This window comes from Rhinopithecus roxellana, chromosome 1 (assembly GCF_007565055.1).
Source record: "Rhinopithecus roxellana isolate Shanxi Qingling chromosome 1, ASM756505v1, whole genome shotgun sequence".
Taxonomy (NCBI): domain Eukaryota; kingdom Metazoa; phylum Chordata; class Mammalia; order Primates; family Cercopithecidae; genus Rhinopithecus; species Rhinopithecus roxellana.
This window is the reverse complement of record NC_044549.1, coordinates 41,156,656-41,180,477: the sequence shown is the minus strand read 5'-3', so window position 1 is coordinate 41,180,477 and position 23,822 is coordinate 41,156,656. Positions and strand designations below refer to the sequence as shown.

General features: G+C 47.0%; 1 protein-coding gene across 2 annotated transcripts in view; it reads left to right on the top strand.

The window, feature by feature from the left end:
- Positions 1-20,026, top strand: part of GPR156 (G protein-coupled receptor 156) — an 87,189-nt gene extending 67,163 nt beyond the window's left edge. For both annotated transcript variants that reach the window (XM_030941624.1, XM_030941619.1), the window contains exons 6-9: positions 164-259; positions 4,167-4,403; positions 12,002-12,160; positions 17,122-20,026. In XM_030941624.1, coding sequence (XP_030797484.1) covers positions 164-259; positions 4,167-4,403; positions 12,002-12,160; positions 17,122-18,474 — 1,845 coding nt within the window. In that variant the 3' untranslated portion in view covers positions 18,475-20,026. The remainder of the gene's footprint in view (positions 1-163; positions 260-4,166; positions 4,404-12,001; positions 12,161-17,121) is intronic.
- Positions 20,027-23,822: the final 3,796 nt, after the last annotated feature.

Genomic DNA, 23,822 nt, shown 5'->3' with positions numbered 1-23,822 from the left:
CACTCTCATTTAGGTTCTAGTGGAGTCACTTAAATGCTAGTTTTTACATACTGAGGGGGAAATCATGTGCTGTAGAAAAATTAACACTCCAGGATGTTCACGAAGATCTGTGTGTTCCTGGTAATTGTGGGCACCTCCAGTTCTGACTCTGTGTCCCTTCTAGGTGACAGGGAGAGACGTGTCCTGCACTTTGACCAGCACCCACTTCTGTGCTTCCCAGTATTCTGATGTTTGGATTGCTCTTGTTTGGGGATGCAAGGTTGGTAACCACATCTGATATGGTCTCTGTCACCAACAAAATGGGTATGAAGAGAGAATTACAGGAATTAACAAAGTGATGTCTGCAAAGAATCTTGAACTCAGAGGAGACCTCTGTTGATGCATAAACCTCAAAGCCATGACCGTTTTTACTTTTCTGTTTTTATTTGTTTGGGGGAGACTCTCCCAACTCTTTAGACTCCCTCATTCAGTCCTCCCCCAAATCATCTGGAATTCACGCACTGTTTCTCCTATTTATTCGTCTGGTTTCTTAATTGATTTGACAATACCAGTTTTCCCTTCAGCTTCCTTGCAAGGGGAATTATGAGGAGACATTTTACCCAGCTTTATTTGTTCTCCTAAGTGCCCTTATTATGCCTCTTGTGTGTTTCTTCAAGATTTGGGCCAAGGTGTCCTGCTGCCTTTCACCCACCTGACTTTCTCGCTGTGCTTGGAAGTAAGACTGGCTCTGAGACAGATGGCAGCATTCATGGGGCCCTTTGAGGAGTTCCAGCCGTCTCACAGTGTCTCCCATACTGCCCCAAATCTCTCACCATTAGACTCATTTGTCTCTGTTAGATGGGCAGAAGTAGGATATTATTTCCAGAAGGTAGAGGATACCTGCATGGAGCACTGAGGACAATCCTTAAAACAGAACAGCTGGTTTTCAGCTTAGAGAGACAGAGAATTGGTACTGAGGGGTACAGGGCAGTGCTGATTCCACAAACAAGCAAGCCCTGCCTGACAGCAGACTACCTGTTGACTATCAGGGCAGAGAGGTCTGGTTGACTGATTACTGGCAGAGGAAAAGGAGGAGTTTTTGTAGAAATAAGTGTCCTTTAAGGGTAAACTCTGGCCGGGCACAGTGGCTCACATCTGTAATCCCTGCACTTTGGGAGGCTGAGGTGGGTGGATCACTTGAGGTCAGGAGTTTGAGACCAGCCTGGCCAACATGGTGAAACTCTGTCTCTACTGAAAATACAGAAATTAGCTGGGTGTGGTGGTGTGCACCCATAATCCCAGCTACTCAGGAGGAGAATCCAGTAGGCTAAGGCAGGAGAATCGCTTGAACCTGGGAGGCGGAGGTTGCAGTGAGCTGGTATTGCATCACTGCACTCCAGCCTGGGCAACAGAGCGAGACTCCATCTCAATAAAAAAAAAAAAGAGTAAACTTTACCCACTCCACCACTAAGAAAGTATTAGAAGTTGTTGCTTCAGAGGAACAGGTTTAGGGGTGGGCCAAAGTGGGGCAGGGAAACATTCCTTTTTAACTATGTGCAAATATTACTTTGACAGAAATATTTTTTAAAAGAAGACTCTAGGAAGTGAACAGCTCTTGATCTCCAGAATCTTGCTAATGGTTAAAAACTGAGCTTCAGTTGTGACAGATCAGGGTTTGAATTCTGACTCCACCCCTGCCTAGCTGACCCTGAGCCTCATGTAACCTCTCTGAGCCTCAGTTTCCTCATTTTAAAATGGGGATGATGATAATATCCCCTCAGAACTGTTCTGTTTCTAAAGAGTTAATGCATGTTAAGAGTTTTCAGCCACTCCTGGTCCATAGCAAGAGCTCAATAAATGTTAGATATTGTTAGTACTGTTCTTCCACTGCCCCCTAGACACTTCTGGAAAATACATTGCCTCTGTTGGTTCCTTGAGTCCCTGTAGAAGAGTGTGTCCTCCCCAGCCCAGAAAGCCAGCACTTCCCCCATAGCTACTTACTTTGTGACTCAACTTGATTTATTTTCTCCATTGCCTTTTTTATACTCCCATTTCCATTTTATTTTACTGTAGTATCTTTCCGTAGGAAAAAGAAGGAAAAGGAAGGAGCATCAGGAAACTTACTGAGCCAGACCCCATAGACTCCTTGGTCAGTGAGAAGCTCCTCAGGAGGACCTCAATCTCCACATTAAGTTCTAGGACCCCCCACCTGAGTCTGTCAACTGCCCCTTACCCTACACTCCTCAGCAGTTAAGGCCAGTGATATGCAAGGATCAGATATGACTCACTCAAACACCAGCCAAGAATGTATAGACACTTGATTCACACCCATTTCCCCTTTAACAAGAATTTTAATGGAATTAAAATCTTTTAGTGGAATCATATCTGAACATTTCAAAATCGCAGAATTAATTTCATTTCCCTTTGATTAAATTAGCAATGATCCAACTCTGCTGAATACCACCTGATGGCGTTAGTTACCCAAAAGTCGGGCTTCCCTGGTCTCCTGACTTATGTGTCCTCTAGTTATTGAAGATCTCAGGGTGGCCACATTTGGCCCTCAGGCCCCATTTGGGACACTGGGCATTAGGGGAACCTGGAAGGTATCTCTTCCATGCTGACTCCTTCCCTCCTGGCATAGCCAGTTCTCCAAAATATATTCTTTAGGGCCACCCATGAAGGTGGAGTTGACCATGTCGTATGATTTCAGGGTCACCAGCAGGTGCCCTGCTGATACCTGCCCTTACTTTCATTATTAGTTCTCCCTCTGAATCCCACAGTCCCACCCCCACCTTGTCTCCCATGGCATCTTCACATTCTGATGTTCACATGAACATTTTTAGGCCGGGCACAGTGGCTCACACCTGTAATCCCAGCACTTTGGGAGGCTAAGGCGGGTGGATCACCTGAGGTCAGGAGTTCAAGACCAGCCTGACCAACATGGTGAAACCCCATCTCTACTAAAAATACAGAATTAGCCCAGCGTGGTGGCACATGCCTGTAATCCCAGCTCCTGGGAGGCTGAGACAAGAGAATCACTTGAACCCAGGAGACAGAGGTTGGAGTGAGCAGAGATCATGCCATTACACTTCAGAAGATTTTTGTGCTTACCTTAAATCTATCTAGCAGACCAAGTGCCTTAAAAGCCAGGACCATGACTTCTTTGTGTCACTGTCTTCTGCCCTACACCTACTATGGCACTGTGCACATAGTCAGAAAGGTGAACCTAATTGAATCTATATGTTATGTATTATTGACTATTGCTTTGATTTCTGTATGAATGCAGCTCCTATGGAGGGGGCAGCACTTTAAGATGCTATGAGTTATATTCTCCTTAATACAAATGACAACTCAGAGCAGGTTTATATTCATAGGAAAGAGAAAAGAATAGGGCCCTGGGTTCCTTGTAGGGGAGCAAGAAATGTCACAAAAAGGGTGAGAACTATAGATGGAGCTTTTGCTGCCTATGCCTGCCCCCACAGTCTTTCCTGGGTCCCAGGCTGCCTTTGTTCTCCCCTTTTTTTACCCTTCATCTCCCATAAACACTCACTGGCACAGACCCGCTGCTAGCCTGTGGAGATCCTTTGTGTAAATTTTTAAAAGGCCCATCCCTTCTCATCAGATGCAGTCTTGCAGGTGCGAGGCTTGACAAGCAGATGGTGCCTTTGGGCAAATTAGAGAAAAGAGCCCCTTCCTCTGGGCACTGCCCCGGCTGTGGCACGTGACTTGACAAGCAGATCACAGGTCACTTTCAGCTTCCCTGTGCACCCTCAGCTTTGAGCAGTGCAACACTGGACAATGGCTGTGGAAGCACTCACTACCAGAGGTTCTGTGGGCCCACTGTCCTCCTGGTGCCCAACAGCTCTTTCTGTAGGGATACTAACCCACCCACATGATCCTGTCCTGTGCCTTGTCTCAGAAGAGTCCTATGTAATGGCTGACTTGCTGATTTCTGATAAACTAATTCTCAGCGAAGCAGAGAAACAATAACATTGATTAAGTACCTAGTAGATATAAGGGGCTGCCCTGAGGGTTTTCCTATGTGATATCTTAGTAAATCCTAATAGCAGTCCTTAAGGTAGGTATTATTATCCTAATTTTACAGATGAGGACATTGGTTGCAAACCTACTGCTCATTGACCTCTTGTTTCACTTCTCTGAGCCTCCGTCACCTCTTCACCCCCCAGGGCCTGCTCCTGCTGTGTGGTGCCTACCTGGCTGGCCTGACTGGCCATGTCAGCTCTCCTCCTGTGAATCAGTCCTTAACCATCATGGTGGGGGTCAACCTCCTTGTACTGGCTGCTGGGCTGCTTTTTGTAGTCACCAGATACTTGCACTCCTGGCCCAACCTGGTCTTTGGACTCACATCTGGAGGGATCTTTGTTTGTACAACTACAATCAACTGCTTCATCTTCATTCCCCAGGTATGGATTTTGCAGGGCTGGTCCTCTTAGTCAGTCCAGAGTTTTTCACTGACAAATTGCTCTTTTTTTCCTACTGATACCTTTCCATGCCACTTATTGGAGAGTCAGAAAGCAGACAGGGGATCCTAGTGAGCTGGTTGCCTTTGTCCTTCCTCACTGTCCTGGTCAGCAAGGGGGACAGGCCAGAGTGGTCCAAGCAGTGGTGGTAGCCCCTGTTTGCACTCTTCACACCTGTGGTGCCTGCCCCTTGTGGGGGTTGCCTCACAGTCCTGCTTTTCCACCCTCCCGCCTGGCCTGCTGCGCTCATTCCCCATCCTCCTCTCATTCCCATCATGTTATTAATATTTCTTTCACTAGCCTGGGAGCAAGGAACCTTTATATTTTTCCATTTGGGGATTGCAGACTCACAGGAAAAAAATCCATTTGGATAGAACTTTATGATTTAAAATGCTTTTCCTTTCTTTTTATTGGAGGAAAATATAGAAGATTTCTCTGCTTTTTACAATAAGGAGCGGTAGAAACTAAATAAAAATATGTTTCATATTATGGGAATTTTAAAAAATCAAATGAGGGAGGAATACAGAAGCAGAAATAGCCAGATAGCAAAGAAGAAAGGGAGTCAGAGGGAACAGAGAAGGAATCTTAGGCTCAGAAAGGAAAGGGGTGTGGAATTGTTCGTGCTGCACCCTGGGGACCACCAAGCCACATACATCTAGGTTAGTGCACTTGGCACTAGGCACCTTCTTGTTTCCCTCCTAGTTCTCCTTTCCTCCCTTCTGAGTCCTCCCTCATCCCACTCCTCCCTCAAGACCCTGTCCTGATTCCCACTGCAGCTTCCAGTTGACTGTAAACTAATTCCTCATGAGGGAGCTAACTGATCATTTAAGTGTTGGCTGATGGCAGGTTACATTGTATTTGTGAAAGGGACGAGTGCACTTTGGGGCGTGATGGTGTGACACAGGCATGGCCCTGTTACTATTCTTCTCTGTCACAGATCCTCATTACAGTACTCAACAGAATACATAAATAGGGAAAAATCTGCTGCAGCAGCACTAGAAACGGTGGATGGATATTGCCTCTGTGCCAGAAACTGGAGGAATTTTTGCCAAATCTTAATGCTGTAAAAACTGGAATGAAGGAAGCCATTTAGAGCTGAGGCTTGTTTGTCTGGGATGAGGCAGAAATGGGCTCTGAGAAGCAAGGACTGTTTCTCCCTGGGAGACGGGGGAAGGGAGTAGGCAGGGACCTTTTGGAAAGCCCACCCCTTAGGCCCTGCCGCCAACATTGTTGACTGGTAGCAATCAACGATGCAGAGAACTGGTGCTGAGGGATAGAGGGCAGTCCTGATTCCATAAACAAGCAAGCCCTGCCTGACAGCAGGCTACCTGTTGACTATCAGGGCAGAGAGGTCTGGTTGACTGATTACTGGCAGAGGAAAAGGAGGATTTTTTCTGTTGAAATAAGTACGCCTTTAAGGGTAAACTCTGACCGGGCACAATGGCTCACACCTGTAATCCTTGAACTTGATGAGGCTGAGGTAGGCAGATCACTTGAGGTTAGGAGTTGGAGACCAGCCTGGCCAACATGGTGAAACTCTATCTCTACTAAAAATATAAAAATTAGCTGGGCATGGTGGTGCGTGCCTATCATCCCAGCTACTCGGGAGGCTGAGGCAGGAGAATCGCTTGAAGCTGGGAGGCAGAGGTTGCAGTGAGCCAAGATTGCGCCACTGCACTCCAGCCTGGGCGACAGAGCTGCTAACCCCTCTCTTCCTTGCTTGCCTGCACTATAGAGACTGTAACAGCTAAACTCTTCCTTTGCCACCTTCCCATACAGATAGGAGTGCCTATATGACACCATTTTGAACACTAGAGGTTTTCTCAGAAGCTTCTAAGAAAGCTTTTGCTTTCCTGAAAAAGGTGATAAGCATGGCTAATATCACCCCTTTTACCTTCTTCCTGCCTTGAATGTATGTGATTCCTAGAGCCATGGCAGCCCTCTTGTGACCATGAGAAAAAGACGAAGAGAATATAGTTATAATACTAGGAAAATACAGCTCTTTCCATGTAAGACCATAAATTCTGGAGGAAATGATCTATGAAGGGAATCTGCGGTTCACAAGAAGAGGACTACAAATGTCTAAAGATTTAGAGAAGCTGCCTTCCTCTGAAGTAGAAGTGTTTAGAAGATACTGGACTTGTCAATAAAATTCAAAGGATATTGTCTCTTTTTGACTAAAGCAAACTATCATGAAAAAACCCTAATCTTAATAAAATATTGAATAAGAATTAAAAATATGGTATTAAATTTAAAATCCCAATAGAAGCATTAACTGGGCAATTAGACACTACAAAATATTGAATTAGTGAATTACTTTAAGAAAACAGAAAATAAGGAAACAAATGAGAGACTAGATAAGAAAATATGGAAAATGTCCAGGCACAGTGGCTCATGCCTGTGATCCCAGCACTTTGGGAGGCCAAGGCAAGCGGATCACCTAAGGTCAGGAGTTCGAAACCAGCCTGACCAACATGGTGAAACCCCATCTCTACTAAAAATACAAAAATTAGCTGGTGTCATGGCATCCATCTGTAATCCCAGCTACTAGGGAGACTGAGGCAGGAGAATCGCCTGAACCCAGGAGGCAGAGGTTGCAGTGAACCAAGATCATGCCGTTGCACTCCAGCCTGGGCAACAAGAGTGAAAATCTGTCTTAAAAAAAAAAAAAAAAAAAAAAAACGAAAAAGAAAAAAGAAAACATGGAAAACATCTAGGAATACGATTGAGAGCTGACAGGAGTCTCTGAAAGAGAACAAAATAATTTGGGGCAGAAGTCATTATCAAGGAGCTATCAGAGGAAAGCATTTCTGAACAAAAAAGGCCTTGGTCAGAAAACTGAATGAATTGGCAATCTCCATGATGACGCCCTGCTTACGGCTCCTCTCTCCACCCTCACCTCTCACCACTGCCCCGCTTACATCCTAAGCCTCAGCCACATCACTTCTGCTTTGCCTGGTGTTTGAGTCCTCAGCAGCTAGGACAGTTGTGACATCTGGGTACTCTAATCTACACACAAAAATGCAGGATGAAGTACTGCTTGAAATCTGCCTCCCAGGTTTTCACTAAGCAACAAGCACTTGATTTGTTGAATTGGGAAGGGAAATGGAATGATTATGAGGTACAGGAATGGGGTGGATGGACAGCGCTGGGCTTGCTTTCCTTCTCTCTTACTCTGTCTTTCCCTCCTAGCTTTCTTAAGCTTCCTTTCTCTTATTCTCTCTTTCCTCTTCCATTTTCTCCCTTGTGTTTTTTTTTCTCCTCTGGAACTAACTGACCATGATGTGAAACTAAAAACTGTATTTTGTAGTCTGTTGTATTTTAGGTTTAGAAGGTAAGTAGTTCTTTTTCAAAATATAAAAGTAACTGAGGTTTGTTTGGTTTCTGTGTGTTCCCCTCTGGCTCAGAGGTCTTTGGTAGAACGATTCTCCCTGTGATACTTGCACTGTGTATTCCTAGAAGAGAATTTGGGAAAGTAATTTGAGTAATTTGAGTAAATTTGGGGAAGTGTGTGAGGGGAGCTATCTGGGTAGGGGTTGGGGGTTGCAGCAAGACTGGGTTCCTTCTTGCCAGTGAGTTTTCAGACGGGACTGTGATGGGAGGGGTTTGTGAAAGCAAAGGCACAGATACCCCCAGGGCAGCGAGGCAGTGCCAGAGAGCAAGTGAAATGGATGACATTACTTAGGAGACAAGGGGCCCAAGAAGCCTTCTTTACACAGGCACTCAGGAAATGCCTGAGTGTTTATGCCAAGCACTGAGGTCATCACTAGAAGTCAGCCAGCCGCTGCTGTTCTGACCTGAATATGAGCCATCCCCCAGCCCTCTGCTCCCCAGAGAGGCAGGCAGGTCCTGAGGTAGGACATTGTTTTCTCTCTCCTCTAACCCCCAAAGCATTTCATCTGCTCCTCCCTGAAGATGTGCAGGCCTTTCTAATCTGCCTTATAATTATCTGTATATGTCCCAGCACCTCTGCTAGACCAGTGAGCATTTTAAAGAAAGCTTCCTTCATTTGTTCATGCATTCATCCATCCATCCATTTATTAACTGCTGGGAACATGCACTTAAACACAGGGCCCGCCTCTAGGTCTAGTGAGGAGCAAACATGAAAGGAATTATCATACATGTGTTAAGAGCCTTGAGAAAGGCCTTTCCCAGCCCATCTGGGAATTCGGTGACACCTTCTCAGAAAATGAGGCTGAGCGTGGTAGCTCATGCCTATAATCCCAGCACTTTTCAAAGCTGAAGTGGGTGGATCGCTTGAGCCCGAGTTCGAGACCAACCTTGTCAACACAGTGACACCTGGTCTCTACAAAAAATGCAAAAATTGGCCGGACATGGTGGCTCACGCCTGTATTCCCAGCACTTTGGGAGGCCAAGGCAGGCAGATCACCTGAGGTCAGGAGTTCAAGACCAGCCTGGCCAACATGGTAAAACCCTGTCTCTACTAAAAATACAAAAAACTAGCTGGGCATGGTGGCAGGCACCTGTAATCCCAGCTACTTGGGAGGCTGAGGCAGGAGAATTGCTTGAACTGGGAGACAGAGGTTGCAGTGAGCTGAGATCGTGCCATTGCACTCCAACCAGAGACAGAGTGAGACTCTTTCTCAAAAAAAAAAAAAAAAAAAAAAGGCAAAAATTAGCCAGGCATGGTGGTGTTTGCCTCTGATCCCAGCTACCCAGGAGGCTGAAGTGGGAGGATCGCCTGAGCCCAGGAGGTTGAGGCTGCAGTGAGCTGTGATTGTGCCACTGCACTCCAGACAGAGTGAGACCCTGTCTCCAAAAAAAAAAAAAAAAAGGGAAGGTGGGAGGGAGGAAGGAAGGAAGAGAGGAAGATGAGGTGTTTGAGCTCAGTCTTGAAAGAAATATAAGAGTTCATTGAAGAGATGGGGGAAAGTAGGTGGCATTTCTGATGGAATAACATCATGACCAGAGGCAGGGAGGTGAGAGAGAGAGTAGGGTATGTTTGGAGCACCACAGTCTTTGTTATTTTTGAAGCACAAATGGAAACCAGGGAAGAATGACAAGACTAGGGAGAGGCACACCTGGGGAGCTTCTGAGGCCCTGCTGGACCCTGTTAAAGAGTTGACATTTAGTCTCACCATATTAGTTTCCCATTGCTGCTATAGCAAATTACCATAAGCTTAGTGGCTTAAAATAATACAAATTTATTATCTTAAAATTTTGGAGGTCAGAAATCTGAAATAGGTCTTATTTGGCTAAACCTGAGGTATCAGGAGGTCTGTATTCCTTCCAGAGACATGAGGGGAGAATCTGTTTCCTTGTCTTTTTCAGCTTCTAGAGGCCGCCTGCATTCTTGTGCTTATTGTCCTCTCCTCCACCTTATAAGCCAGCCGGGTTCAAATCTGCCAGAAGAGATTCAGATCTCTCTCTCTCTCGCCCCTGTTTCCATTGTCACATCTCCTTCTCCAACTCTAGCTCTCCTCCCTCCTTCCTATAAGGATTCTTGCAATTACATTGGGCCCACCTGAATAATCCAGAATAATCACGCCTCTTGAAATCCTTAATCACATTTGCAAAGTCCCTTTTGCCACATAAGGTCACATATTCACAGGCTCCAGGAATTAGGATGAGAGTGAACATCTTTGAGACGCCACTTCTGGAGGAAGGCAGAGGAGAGGCCCTGAATTGTGAAATTCATAGCTGGATTCCAGAAACCCTGAAGGGTTGAGCCTCAAGGACCAGTATCTTCACAAATGAGGAATGAAGGGCTAGAGTAATCAAGGGGTATCTTGGCTCCACTTGGCCAGTTTAGGGAAAGAAAGACCAAAAGCCCTGGGAGGGCCCTTAGGCCAGTGCTGAGCTGCTCCTCTGCCAGCCCTGCAGAGAGGCCTAAGGCTGGGAGTGCTGGGGGAGATGAAGGAAAAGCTGTACCGCAGCACTGCCAGGGTCAGTGCAAGGAGAATAACCCTAGGAGGTCTGATTCATCCACCAAAGGCCACAGATGACCTTGTGGTATTGGCTCCAGTAGCTCCCAAGTAGGGTGGTGAGCTGAGAGCATCCTTTTGTGGGGAGGGAGCCTTCAAGAAGGGCATCTGAGAGGGGAAGTACTAGGCCTGACCCAACACAGGTCACACAAACTCCTGGTGCCATGATGGACTCATGATGAATCAGCAGAGGACCCAAGAGGACTTGGGTGATAATATCAATTTCAATGGCATTGAAATTGATGGCAGAATTCAGAATCCTATCTGAGATTTACAAAATTTGGTTTACACTCCATGGTCAGAGCTTAATAAATGTTTGATGGATGAATAAAGAAATCCCAGGTTCCCTTTGAGGCTTCCCATAGACACCGCAGCATCATTTCTAGAACCAAGGTCCCAGGGTCCCTAGTGTCCATCACTAAGACACTTAGTTATGGGGAGTCCTGAGGGGAGAACAGAGGCCTTCCCCACCGTGGCTTCCTGTGTCACTCACATGACTGGCATTCGGTGGGTCAGCAGTGCCCCACAGACTCAGGCAGAGGCTGCTGCTTCTATGTTCAGCTTCTTCCCTGTTAAACTAAACCAGCCCATGCCTCTGCAGAGTGTTCCTCGAGACCAGTGTTCCTTGAGACCTGAAGAGCTTTCCCTGGACTGCCACCGTTAACAGTCTCTCTCTTCATCAACTGAGTGAGGACGTGGGCATGGCACGGTGTCCTGCTAACAGCTGTAGTTCTGCTGCTAAGTGGCTGTGTAAGCTTAGACAGCCACACTCCTGAGCCTTTCCTAGTTTGTCAAAGAAACTAGGTGATGAGCTAGAGCATCCTGATGTGACGAGGGGGCCGCCCTCAAAGGCCCTCTGAGCCTTGATTATTGACTGGGGTTAGAAGTTCACTCAAAGGAACTGAATTTTCAATAGCAGCAAGCACACCATTACTGAACAAATGAAAAATAATTAAATAGCTGCATGCTATTTTTAAAAAGTTTCATTTGAAACATGTAGTGTTCAGATTGCTTAACCCCAGGATAGCTCCTAACTCTGGCTTTGGAATGTGCCGGTAGAAGAAACTTCAGCTCTGGTTTTCTTTGATCAGTTTGGCAATGGATAGGCAGATGGGCTAAGGCTGTTCTATTTTATCTACCTGTCCTATTCTTCCTTTGGAGGTTTTTGTTTGTGTTTGTTTTGAGAGTGTTTTGGGTTTTTGTTTGTTTGTTTGCTTGCTTGTTTGTTTTTAAGATTGGGTCTCAGTCTGCGACCCAGGCTGGAGTACAGTAGCACAACAATAGCTCACTGTAGCCTCAAACTCTTGAGCTCAAGTGATCCTCCCACTTCAGCCTCCCGAGTAGTTGGGATTACAGGAGTGAGCCATTGCACCCGGCCCTTTGGCATTTTAAAAGTTATATAACCTTAACATTCCCTATACCTTTTATCATTACTATCTATGAGCCCTCCAGAGCACAGTACATTTTAAGGAGAGAGTAGCCTGTGCATGTGTGTACCTATGATAGTGTCATTCCTTGGTGTTTATGAGAAAGACTGAGAGAATGTGTTTCTGGATGTGTAATTAAATAAATAACATGTGTTCTTTTACCTAACAGCTGAAGCAATGGAAGGCATTTGAAGAGGAAAACCAAACAATCAGACGCATGGCCAAATATTTCAGCACTCCCAGCAAAAACTTCCATACCCAGTATGGTGAGGAAGAGAACTGCCACCTGAAGGGAGGGAAAAGCTCCATGGAGAGGCTCCTCACAGAAGTAAGCTCTGCCCCTGCCTGGAAGATTCCCTATAAAGGATCCAATCATGTATCGATGGCCCCTGAGGCTCTTATTGCTAATGTTTTCTTTTCCTTTCATTCTCCCACTTCCCTTAACAGCAAAAGCAAAACCTCACCATTTCCACTGTGACACGCAGCTACTTCATTCATTCAATGGACAGATGTTTAATGAGTCACTCCTCTGTGCCAGGCATTGTGCCAATGAACAATGAACAAAAGCATGGTTCCTACCCTCCCAGAGCTCACAGTCTAGTGGAGGAAATAGAGATTCATTCATGAAGCAAACATGTAATTATAAATTGTCGTAAGAATTATGAAAGAAAAATCAGAGAGGTAAGACAGAATAATGTGTGGTAAGGGCAAGAAAACATACCTTAGACCAGTCAGAAAAGACTCATTGAGCTGAGTCAGGCTGAAGGTTAAGTACAAATTAGCCAGGCAAAGAGTACAGGGAAAAGTATTCCAAGCAGAGGGAACAGCATTGTAAAGACGCTGAAATGTGATGGACACTAGCTTCTCTGTGATACATCTTCTCTTTTTTTCTTTTTTTTTTTTTGAGATGAAGTCTCACTCTGTCACCCAGGCTGGAGTGCACTGGTGCCATATTGGCTCACTGAAACCTCCACCTCCTGAGTTCAAGCAACTCTCATGCCTCAGCCTCCCAAGTAGCTGGGACTATAGGCATGCACCACCATGCTCAGCTAATTTTTATATTTTTAGTAGAGATGGGATTTCACCATGTTGCCCAGCTTAGTCTCAAAACTCCTGACCTCAAGTGATCCACCTGCCCTGGCCTCCCAGAGTGTTGGGATTACAGGCGTGAGCCACCGTGCCCGGCCTCATTTTCTCTTTTTACATAGAGTAGTGTCTTCATGTCCAAGATCTCATGGGGTCCTTACTGTCTTTCCTAGGTACTGGCTGCGGATCTCAATCAGCCCATCATCCCAGAAAGTCCAGGCATGTCTACAGATGGGGAAGGGGACTAAACAAGGGCTTCTGAATATGATTGTAGCAGCAAGGGAGAACCAGGCAGCCCCCCGGGCTTCTTTCTTCTATATTTGAGCCAGAGTTGGCCCCTCTCCCAGACTTAGGCAGTGTGGTGTGGGCTTGAAGAAAGCACGTGGAAAAGCTTGAGGGCTTCGTTGACTCAGGAAGAAGGCACAGGGCCCAGGGAAATTAGTCAGTATTTTAACACTAACTGAATTACATTCCATATTTTTTTCAGTTTAGAACCTATCTCAGTAGGTGTTATTTGGAAAACTGGGCTTTTTTTTTTTAGGATTGCTACCTAGGTATTAATAGTCACTGATGAGAGGACAGTGTGGTGGGGACCTAAAAAACACAACAGATGAAGGGACTCAGTGCACCCAGGCACCCACTGTTCATGCCCCTCTATGGTTCTGGACCATTTTTGTCCATCAGAGTAACACCTCTCCATTTCTTTACTATTTAGTATTTCAAAGCCAGATTTCTTTCCACCTGGCAAGGGAGTAATATTGCCTTTGATACTCTGTGAAGTATTCAAATAAGCATTTTTTTTTTTTTTCCTGGCTACACAGAAGGCCAGAAACTTGGCTAGAACAGCCAGGATAGTTTTCATTCACAGTCAGCTGATGCTGGAACAGCCAAGTGGACTGACTCTTTAGCCTTATGGTAATTTGCAACGTGCTGTTTGTACTTCTGCCATGCTACCCTGTTTCCCATGCAGGGACTCAATCTGATCTGCTATATCCAAAAAGATGCATTGAGTCTGCAGAGGAAGCCCTTCAATGGGCACAGGTGCACAAGTGATAAGAAAATGGCCTCCCCAGCACATGCTACACCTGGAATGTCTTTCCCAGAACGGGCCTGAGAACCAGCAGCCAGTCCTAGGGCCCGGTGGCAGGTGTCAAGAGGTTCCAGCATCTGCATCCCCAGCTCCAGCAGTGCCCGTTAGATAAACATGAGTATCTTTCCTGCCTCAACATGTGCACAGACCTTGACTCTGGCTTACAGTGTGCAGTGCCCTTCTGTGCAGGCCCTCCTCCCCCACTCAGGCCTTTCTCTTACTTTCCCGTGATCTGGGCAACCCATCTTCTCACACTTTCCCCTCTTGCCCCTATAGCCAGGGGTCCCCCCAGAAGCTGTTTTGGGCGCATCTATCACTGACTTCCCTAAGAGAAGGCCAGCAGATAGAACCTTCCACAAGGCTGAAGTGCTTTCCTCATACACTCTGCAGCCAAGTAAACAAACCGATTACTTTTCTTCCCCAAACCATAGAAACAAAAGGCTGATTCCATGTCTCCTTATGACCTGCCCCCTGTGAAATATGCAGGTGGATGTTTTGCTTCCCTCAATGTGCCAAAAATAATAATTAATAAGCTCATTGAAGTGCAGCTGCCATGGTAGGTCAGATTTCAGTCTCATAATGGCAGTGCCTCACACCACACCTCTAATTAGTATGCAGCCTTGGTAAAAACAGAGTCCCACTTCTTTTTCTGGAAGAAGGAAATTTTCTGTTTAGGTTGACGTTTCTAAATCTGTCACCAGCCAGCTTCAGATGTTTGGCTTGCTGGGAGAAGAGTATTCTTCCCAACTCCATATTTATAGTATCTTTCGATACTCAAAGGAGTTTATGGATAAGGCACAAAAAGGCGGCACTCAGATTTCACCCGCAGGAGTAGTTGCCATCAGCCAATGGGTCCTTCCTAACTCTGTGAGGCTGTAGAGGCCTCCAGAAGCCCACATGAGAATGCGCACGATGGGCTTCGGGAGGAGAGGCTGGTGGAGGAGGAAGAGAGTTGAGGTCCCCCCATGAGATCCTCAGAGAGATACCTGGCACAGCCCAGGATCACAAACACCTGAGTGTTCCCCTGTTACTCATCCATTCTGCCTCTGGCAAGTCCTTGAGTCATCTGCACTCACCCAGCAACACCCAGACCTCACCACTCTGCTGATAGAGGGAAGGGAGGAAGGACAGGCACGCATGTGCTCAGCTGAAAGTCCCTTCCACCTTACTCACCAGTCCCTCACTGGCCCTGGACTCTCTTCCAATGGTAAAAAGTAGACTCAACCAGGGTGAAACTAGCAATACCAACTATCAGAAAAATCACCTTCCCACTTCTACAAGGGGAGCAGTACATCTGCTTGGAGAGTTGCTAGTCAGAACACTGGACTATTTTACTTAAGCTACTGCTCCCTTAAAGGATCACTTCTAGACAACTCTCCCATGTAAATCTGAGATGAAACCACAGGTTCACTCCATAACTAGTAGTCCTAATTAGCAGTTATGGACAGGTATAACTAGGCAATTTGTATTAGTTATCCTAACACAGGGAACATCCTTTTGTTTCTAGCGCATAATAAATGAAGGTCCAAATGCTTCCTGCCCAGCTCCTAAAGATGATAGTAACAAACAGGCAGCATTTTGGTGTTCAGACAAGCACCTTCTAGAACATTTGCTTACATTATTGCCTTCCCAGAACCCTCGACCCCATGTCATCTGCCCCAAGTCCAGACGTTCCCTGTGATTATCTCCTTCCTGCTCTGCCTTTGAGGATCAGAAGTTTCTAGAGGTGGACACATAGTCTGAGCTAGAGAATCAGCTGCTGCACCACAGAAAGATGTCTGGGCTGCAGTCGCTCCCTGCAACCCACTGCCAATACTCCTACTCCGGCTTCATGCCCCACAGTCTCGCAGTTAGGACAGGCACACCTCTGCAGCTCTCACCTGCCATTCCTCTCCGGCAGAACTTGTTTACCAGCTAACATCCACGCAGCGAGTAGGCAGGTCAGTAGCAGAACTGCTCCAGCCTCGTTCGTCTCCTGGGCTCCATTCTAGGGCTGGTGAATCAAGCTAGCAGGGGCTTAGGCCCAACAGTCCTTTCATTTCTTTGTGATTCTTCAATAGTTCTGATGCTTGCACTCCTTTAGGTCAGTGGTTCCCAACATTTTTGGCACCAGGGACCAGTTCCGTGGAAGACAGTTTTCCACAGACAGTGGTAGGGGGATGGTTTCGGGATGAAACTGTTCCACCTCAGATCATCAGACATTAGCTTCTCACAGGGAGTGTGCAGCCTAGACCCCTCGCATGTGCAGTTCACAATAGGGTTTGCGCTCCTGTGAGAATCTAATGGCGCAAGCTGATCTGACGGAAGCTCAGGTGGTAATGCTTCCTTGCCCACCGCTCACCTCCTGCTGTGCGGCCTAGTTCCTAACAGCCCATGGACCACTACCGGTCCATGGCCCAGGAGTTGGGGCTCCTACTTTAGGAGAAACCGACAGCTGATATTGCCACATGGCAGCTTTGGCCACTCACTCCCAGGGGTCCAGCCTAGGGAGGTGATAACACCAACCTGAGATTCTCTTTGGCCCCTCTCAGCTCCAATCTTATTTGATTGTCACAGGAATCTCCACCCTTCTCCTTATTCTTCCCATTTTCTAAGCTGTTTAGTAAGAGGCAAAATATTTGTTCCCCTATTTCTTCATCCCCTGGAGATATGCTTCACATTTATCTAAATTTTTGCAAAAGTGTGATAAACTCCGTGGGGCCATTCCAAACATTATTCAGCTCATACCTGCAAAGTGGCCTGACCCTCTCAGTTCTGGGAAAGGTGAAATGGCACTGGAGTGGCCAGCAGGCACTCAGGCTATGCCTCCTTGCTCTTCATAAGCAATGCCACACAGTGTGGGGATGTAAGGAGAAGACCAAGATAATGACAATAAATCATGGTTGGCCTTTATTGAGCACTGTTTATGTCAGTTATTGTGCTAAGCGCTTTACATGCATCAACTCATTTCACTGGAGGGAGGTACCTCCTCAGAACCTGAGGTCACCAGCCAATACATTGGAAGAACTGAGATTTCAGCCAAGGTTCCTCGAAAGCCACACCTTCTCCACCATGGTGGGCACTATGGAACCCTCAGCGGCATTTTTGTTGATGGTTTTGCTTTTATTTTACAGAAAAATGCTGTGATTGAAAGCCTACAGGAACAAGTAAACAATGCCAAAGAGAAGCTTGTGAGGCTGATGTCAGCTGAGTGTACCTATGACCTCCCAGAGCAGGCTGCCCCACCTGCCTCTTCCCTGAGCAAGGATGTCCAGGCCGCAGCCTCGGTCCACACCCTGGTAGCTGCTCAGGGGCCTTCGGGTCACCTCTCTGACTTTCGGAATGACCCTAGCATGGCTAACCAGGATTCCCAGTGCACTTCAGGGCCCTCCTCACATGCACAAAGCCTTGAGGGGCCTGGGAAGGACACCAGCTTCTCCCCAGGGAAGGAGAAGAAGATATCTGACTCGAAAGACTTTTCTGATCATTTAGACTCAGGTTGTAGCCAGAAGCCATGGACTGAGCAAAGCCTGGGTCCAGAAAGAGGAGATCAAGTCCCCATGGCCCCCAGCCAGAGTCTCCTACCAGGTAGAGGAGGCTCAGAACCCCAGAGACAGAGGCATCTGGAGAACTCAGAGGAGCCCCAAGAGCGGCGGTCACGGGTCAGTTCAGTAATCAGGGAGAAACTTCAGGAGATCTTACAAGATCTGGGCCTGGGCCCTGAGGCTTCCCTCCCCACCACCCCATCTTGTCACCAGCAAACCTGGAAGACCAGTGCTGCCTTCAGCCCCCAAAAGATGCCCCTCTCCAAGGAGCTGGGCTTTAGCCCTTACATGGTGAGGAGAAGGCGGGCAACTCAGCAGGCTCGCTCACACTTTCCTGGCTCTGCACCCTCATCTGTGGGGCATCGGACAAACAGGACTGTTTCTGGTGCACACAGCAGGCTACATGTGCAGAATGGGGACAGCCCCAGCCTGGCCCCACAAACTGCTGATTGCAGAACAGGAAGACCTTCTTCCAGGAAGCCTTCACTACCTTCAGATCCTCAAGACAGACGAGGTACCCTGGAGGGCAGCAGACAAAGCCAGACAGAGCCCGAGGGGGCTAGAGGGAGCGAAGCAGCCTTTCTTCCCCAGCCTTCTGGTTCTGGCCTGGCCTCAAGTCCTGCTGCCCCATGCCTCTCCAAAGCCTCACCTGACTTGCCTGAACAGTGGCATCTGTGGCCCCCAGTGCCCTCAGGCTGTCCCTCCCTGCCTTCTCGACACAGCTGTTTTGACACTGAGTCCAGCAGCTCAGATGAGTTCTTCTGCCACTGCCACCGGCCCTACTGTGAAATCTGCTTCCAGAGCTCTTCTGACTCTAGTGACAGTGGCACATCAGACACTGACCCTGAGCCTACGAGGGGGCTGGCTTCCTGGGAAAAGCTGTGGGCCCGCTCCAAGCCTATTGTGAACTTCAAAGATGACTTGAAACCCACACTGGTGTGAAAAGCAACAGAGCTGGTCTAGACACAGAGGTCAGTCCAGGAGAAGCTGTACCAAGGCCCACAGGAGGAGAGCCAATTTCTGGTCTTTGGGGAACAGATTAGTGCCCTGCATTTGACCAGCCCATACCATGTTTCAGCTGGGCTCACTGCGTTACTTTGAGCACTTCTTGATCTATAAAAAGAGGGGCATTGCCCGTCCTATTACTACCTCGCAGCCTTACTATAAAAGACTCCAGTTGAGTGACTATGAAAGATACTGACTCCTTGGATAAAAGGTGCTGAATGAACACACAGGATTTTCTGTCCAGGTCAGCCTATATTCTATAAAACTCTTAATATATTCAGTTGGATGGCTGAATGGACAGGCAGATGGAGAGATGCATGGGAAATTTCTACAGAACCTGAGGTGTGGACTGTGATCCATCAAACTGGCCTTTTGGTGGACAGACCTACCAGGAAGAAGCCTCCTACATCCTTAGGTCTCCCACTTCTGGAAGGCAGTGGTTTTATTTCTGCTGAATGTTGTGAACAGCACCTCCCTAGATTCCAGCTTCTGGCCAGACCCAGCTCAGAGCGACCCCTACACCACTATTTCTTGTTTGTGTCTTTCCACCATTATGGCACCTTACCCTCCTCTCTGAGACAGATCTCCATGCACCCACAGGCTTCCCAGATCTCTCCCCTGGGCTCGGATGTACCTGAGGTCCTGACTGTGCCCACTGTCCCCTTGTCCTGTGGCTCATCCTCTTGATTCACCCAATGATACAGTTTTGTACTGTGGGGAGGCACACACCAGCAATTTCTGTTGGGGTATGGGAGAACCTGTTGGTCAAGAGGTGCTTTTGGTTCCATTGGGGTTACATGACTACCAACAGATGCATAAATCAAGAAACCAAATGGAGAAATAAAAAGGAAGACATGAGGGACACAAAGACAGGAAAGAAAATAGGATTTGAACATTTCACTTGAGTCCAGCATAGTACTTGGCAATATCATATTTTTGTGATTCCTTTTGATAACCCTGTGAAGTAGACACTCTCATTTTTACAGACAGGGATTATGAGGCTTAGAGAAATGAGGTAACTTCCCCCAACATCACACTGCTGGACAGAGATGTACACACAGCTCCTGGGACTCAAGTAGGTGGGTTTTCCCAGGGACACATGGCTTCACTTGTTCTTCTGGGAGTGGCAGGTGACTCTTGGCAGATGAGACAACAAAGCAAGGCTCGTGTAAGAAAGCTGGGATGTGCTCCCCTGCAGTCCAGAATAATAGACCTGGGTCCTCACCTCGGGAAAATGGGCCTCCACTTCCCCACTGCCACAGGCCACACTGGCACCTCTCAAGGGAGCTGGGGAGCTGGTGAAGGATGAGTGTCAGGAACTCAGCCACCACCAGAGCCACAGGGAGAGCACAGCTGGGTCCACTGTGCTTGTTGCTGAGCTGGCTGTCATGTCCAGGCTGTCCCGTGCCCCGAGTCCTGTGTGTACATCTGTGTGTGTGCATGTTTGCATGAAGGAGTTCAGGCCTTATTAAATATGCTCAGAGGGGGACATTTGGCTCTAAATATATCATCAATTTATCATAGAATCTTGGTGGCTGCTGATACCCCAGGACTCTCCAGGCACTGAACCATGAGGCCCTCCTGGAAGCACAGCTTCTTCTATCATCTACTTTTAAATAGGAATTTACTAATTTATTCTGTGCGTGGGTTTGCAGTTTCTTGTGCTGTGTGTGTGCTGTCCAAGTGGTACCGTAATAAAAGAGAAATGACTCCCAAGAGGAGTCTTTTCAGAAATTGTAATCTGGGACTGCCCAGGAGGGGCCTGGAGAATGCTGAACCACCCAAAGAAGGGGAACCGGAGAAGCCATCAGAGCTGCTGCCGGGCTACCCTGGGTCCCAGGGTACCTTCTACCAAAGTTCCATTTGAACAGATTCTTCTGTACTCTCCTTAAGAAGCCTCTTATCCCAGAAACACTCCCTCAACGGACAGAGGAAACCCTGGAGACCCTGGACTCTTTCTGCCCCTGGGAGTCCTGTGGCTGGGCTCCCCCTCCTGCAGTTCCCTTCTTCCCAGCATGTCACCACTAACAGCCCACCATTCATTCATATGGACTCTAAATCTGGCAATCCTTCTAGACTTCTTACTCTGTCTGCTTCTAGACCCTTAGTTCCACCATCCCAGCCCTTCTACATCTCCATCCTTCTGTTGAGAATTCTTTTCCCCACTTTGTGCCCTTGTGAATTATTCATCCTTTAAGGCTCAGGTGGAGCATATATTCTTTCTTCAGCCTTTCCCAGCCATCCCCAAAGGAAGTTGATTGATCCCCTAGTTAAATAAGGAAGGATGGGCTGGACACAGTGGCTCACGTCTGTAATCCCAGCACTTTGGGAGGCCGAGGCGGCCGGATGACAAGGTCAGGATTTCAAGACCAGCCTGGCCAACATGGTAAAACCCTGTCTCTACTAAAAATACAAAAATTAGCTGGGCATGGTGGCACGCACCTGTAATCCCAGCTACTCAGGAGTCTGAGGCAGGAGAATTGCTTGAACCGGGAGACAGAGATTGTAGTAAGCTGAGATCGTGCCACTGCACTCAAGGCTGGATGACGGAGCAAGATTCTGTTTCGAGAAGAAAGAAAGAAGAAAGAGAGAGAGAAAGAAGGAAGGCTGTCTCAGGGTCTGTATTTTGGACTTAACTCTATAGAGGCTTCTGTTATCCATTTGACCTAGAATGACTTTGTAACCCTTGCAAGACCTGATCGAAATTTATCATTTTGTTCAAAAGCAATGTGCAGACACTATAACTTTGCTCAACAAAATGTTGCCACCAAATGTATCATTTACTCTGCATCATCCCTGCCTTTCCCCACCTCCTTTCCTAAATCTTTTACCCAAGATCAGCTAATCCAGTGATGAAGTCCTTAAAGGGCTGACTGTGCCATGACTTTTGGCATACTCTTGGTTGTTCTGCTCTTGAAGAAAGGGCAGTAAATTGTGCAAAGGAATCCTGGAGAAGTAAACATTGCCTCTGCTACTGTCATCTGGGATATACATGTCTCTGTTGGTCCTAAGGCATACCATGGAGCCACACCTGATTCTAACCCCAGCATATGTCCTCTGCTGTTGAAAATCTTGGAATTGGAGGTCTCCATCCTGATCCCAATGTCTTTCCCTGTCTTGGCCTGCCCCAGACCCTCTCCTTAAGGATCAACTTGGCCTTTCTAGAGTTTATAGAGGAGAAAAAAAGCATCAGAGGCAGGAGGCCTGTTTTTAAAGAACAATATCACTTTGAAAAAGAAAAAGAGAAAAGTCAATGCAAGTTCTATAAAATCTCTTCTGTATCTACGTTTATCATATTGTCTTTACATGTGTCTCCTCCACAGATTCCAAGCTCTTGAAAGCATTGAGCATGTCTTCTCCATCTTTGTTCTCCTCTAGAGTAACCATTAGAGATCTTTGCACAAAGTATACACTCAGCAAATGCTTGATGGGTGGATTTCTGGGTAGATAAATGGGTGAAACAAAGGAAGGCAAAGCTTCTGTTTTGGGGCCAGAGCAGAGGAGCAGGAAGAGAAACAGGCATCTGGTTCCACTGGCTTCCAGTGAGTTAACAGCATGAAACTACATCACATACAGACCCAGGAGTAACTGAATTCTGAAAATGACAGTACTTTAAGTTTGTTGGGTGGTAGGGGAACAGGGCAATGAAGTTTATGGAAGAGAAGCGCAAAGTTCTTGGTAAAGTTCTTATCTTAAAGACCTTTTCTTTGCAGGCTTGTTAATGGGTAACAAGCAGTATTAGCGGGAGAAAGATCTGTTTGTCTCTGTCACCAACAGCTTCCTGAGTCCCCTTTCTCAGAACTCCAAACAAAACAGTTTCTCTATTCCCTCTGGCTGCTGCACTTTTCCCAGTAACACAATCTGGGCTCTGTTAAGGAAGGGTTTGTTTATTTATTTATTTATTTATTTATTTATTTTTATTTTTTGAGATGGAGTCTCACTCTATTATCTTGGCTGGAGTGCGGTGGTGCAGTCTTGGCTCACTGCACCCTCCTCCTCCCAGGTTCAAGCGATTCTCCTGCCTCAGCCTCCTGAGTAGCTGGGATTACAGGTGCCTGCCACCATGCCTGGCTAATTTTTGTATTTTTAATAGAGACGCGGTTTCACCATGTTGGCCACGCCGGTCTTGAACTCCTGACCTCTTGATCTGCCTGCCTCGGCCTCCCAAGAGGGAGGGTTTAATGCAGGCAGTGGTGTTTAGGAGGCTGAAAGCAGGAGAGAGCTTATCACTTTGCCCTCCGAGTTTGCTCTCCCTATCCCTGGCACCCCGTCTGATGTCTTGCTCCTTGAAACATTCTTGATCTTAGCATTCCCCAGTCAAACCACATTTGAATAAGAGAACATCTTGAGATGTTTTGTTCACCACTTAAGTCACAAATAGACAGGAAATGCCAATGTCACAAATCAAAACCTGTTGTGAACTTGACAAGGTCTGTGTCAAGGTTTCCCAAGACACATAAGGCTCAGAGAATAAGTGCCTGGGAGATGCCCTGGAAAGGTCTGTGGGTGACTAAGAAGAAAGCAAAAGGCTAGGAGAAAAAAAAGGGAAGATGGACAAGAAGTTCAGACAGGGTCCCATGGCTCACGCCTGTAATCCCAGTGCCTTGGGAGGACAAGGCGGGAGGATTGCTTGATTCCAGGAATCCAAGACCAGCCTGGGTAACATAGTGAGAACCTGTCTCTACAAAAAATAAAAATTAGCTGTGTGTGGTGGCTCGTGCCTGTGGTCCCAGCTACTCGGGAGGCTGAGCCAGGAGGATCTCTTGAGCTTGGGAGGTTGAGACTGCACTGAGTTATGATTGCTTCACTGCACTCCAGCCTGGGTGACCCAGTGACACTTCAACTCAACAACAACAAAAAAAAGAAGAAGAAGAAGAAAGAAGGAGGAAGGAGGAGGAAGAAGAAGGAGGAGGAGGAGGAGGAAAGAGGAGAAGAAGAAAAGAAAAAGAAGTCCAAACGAGAGACAGAGAGAGAAGAGAGGTGGTGAGGAGGAAGCCACTTAAAGAACAAAAGGCATACTATGTGGACAGTTTGTGGCAATTGTCTCTCATGTAAATAAATGTACTGACTCCGGTTCTAAGTTGAGAGGTGAGGCTTGCTTCTGCGAAGAATAGCAGAGGTATCCTTGCAGAGTCCTTTCTTTAGCGCATGTGTGACTGTTTGTTCATTTCTCCACTTTTCCCGTTAGACTGTGAGCTCTTTGAGCTTAAGAACTTGTTATAATTATCTTGGAATCCAGTACCTAGCACGGTGCCTTGCACATGGTCAATGCCCAGCAAATGTTT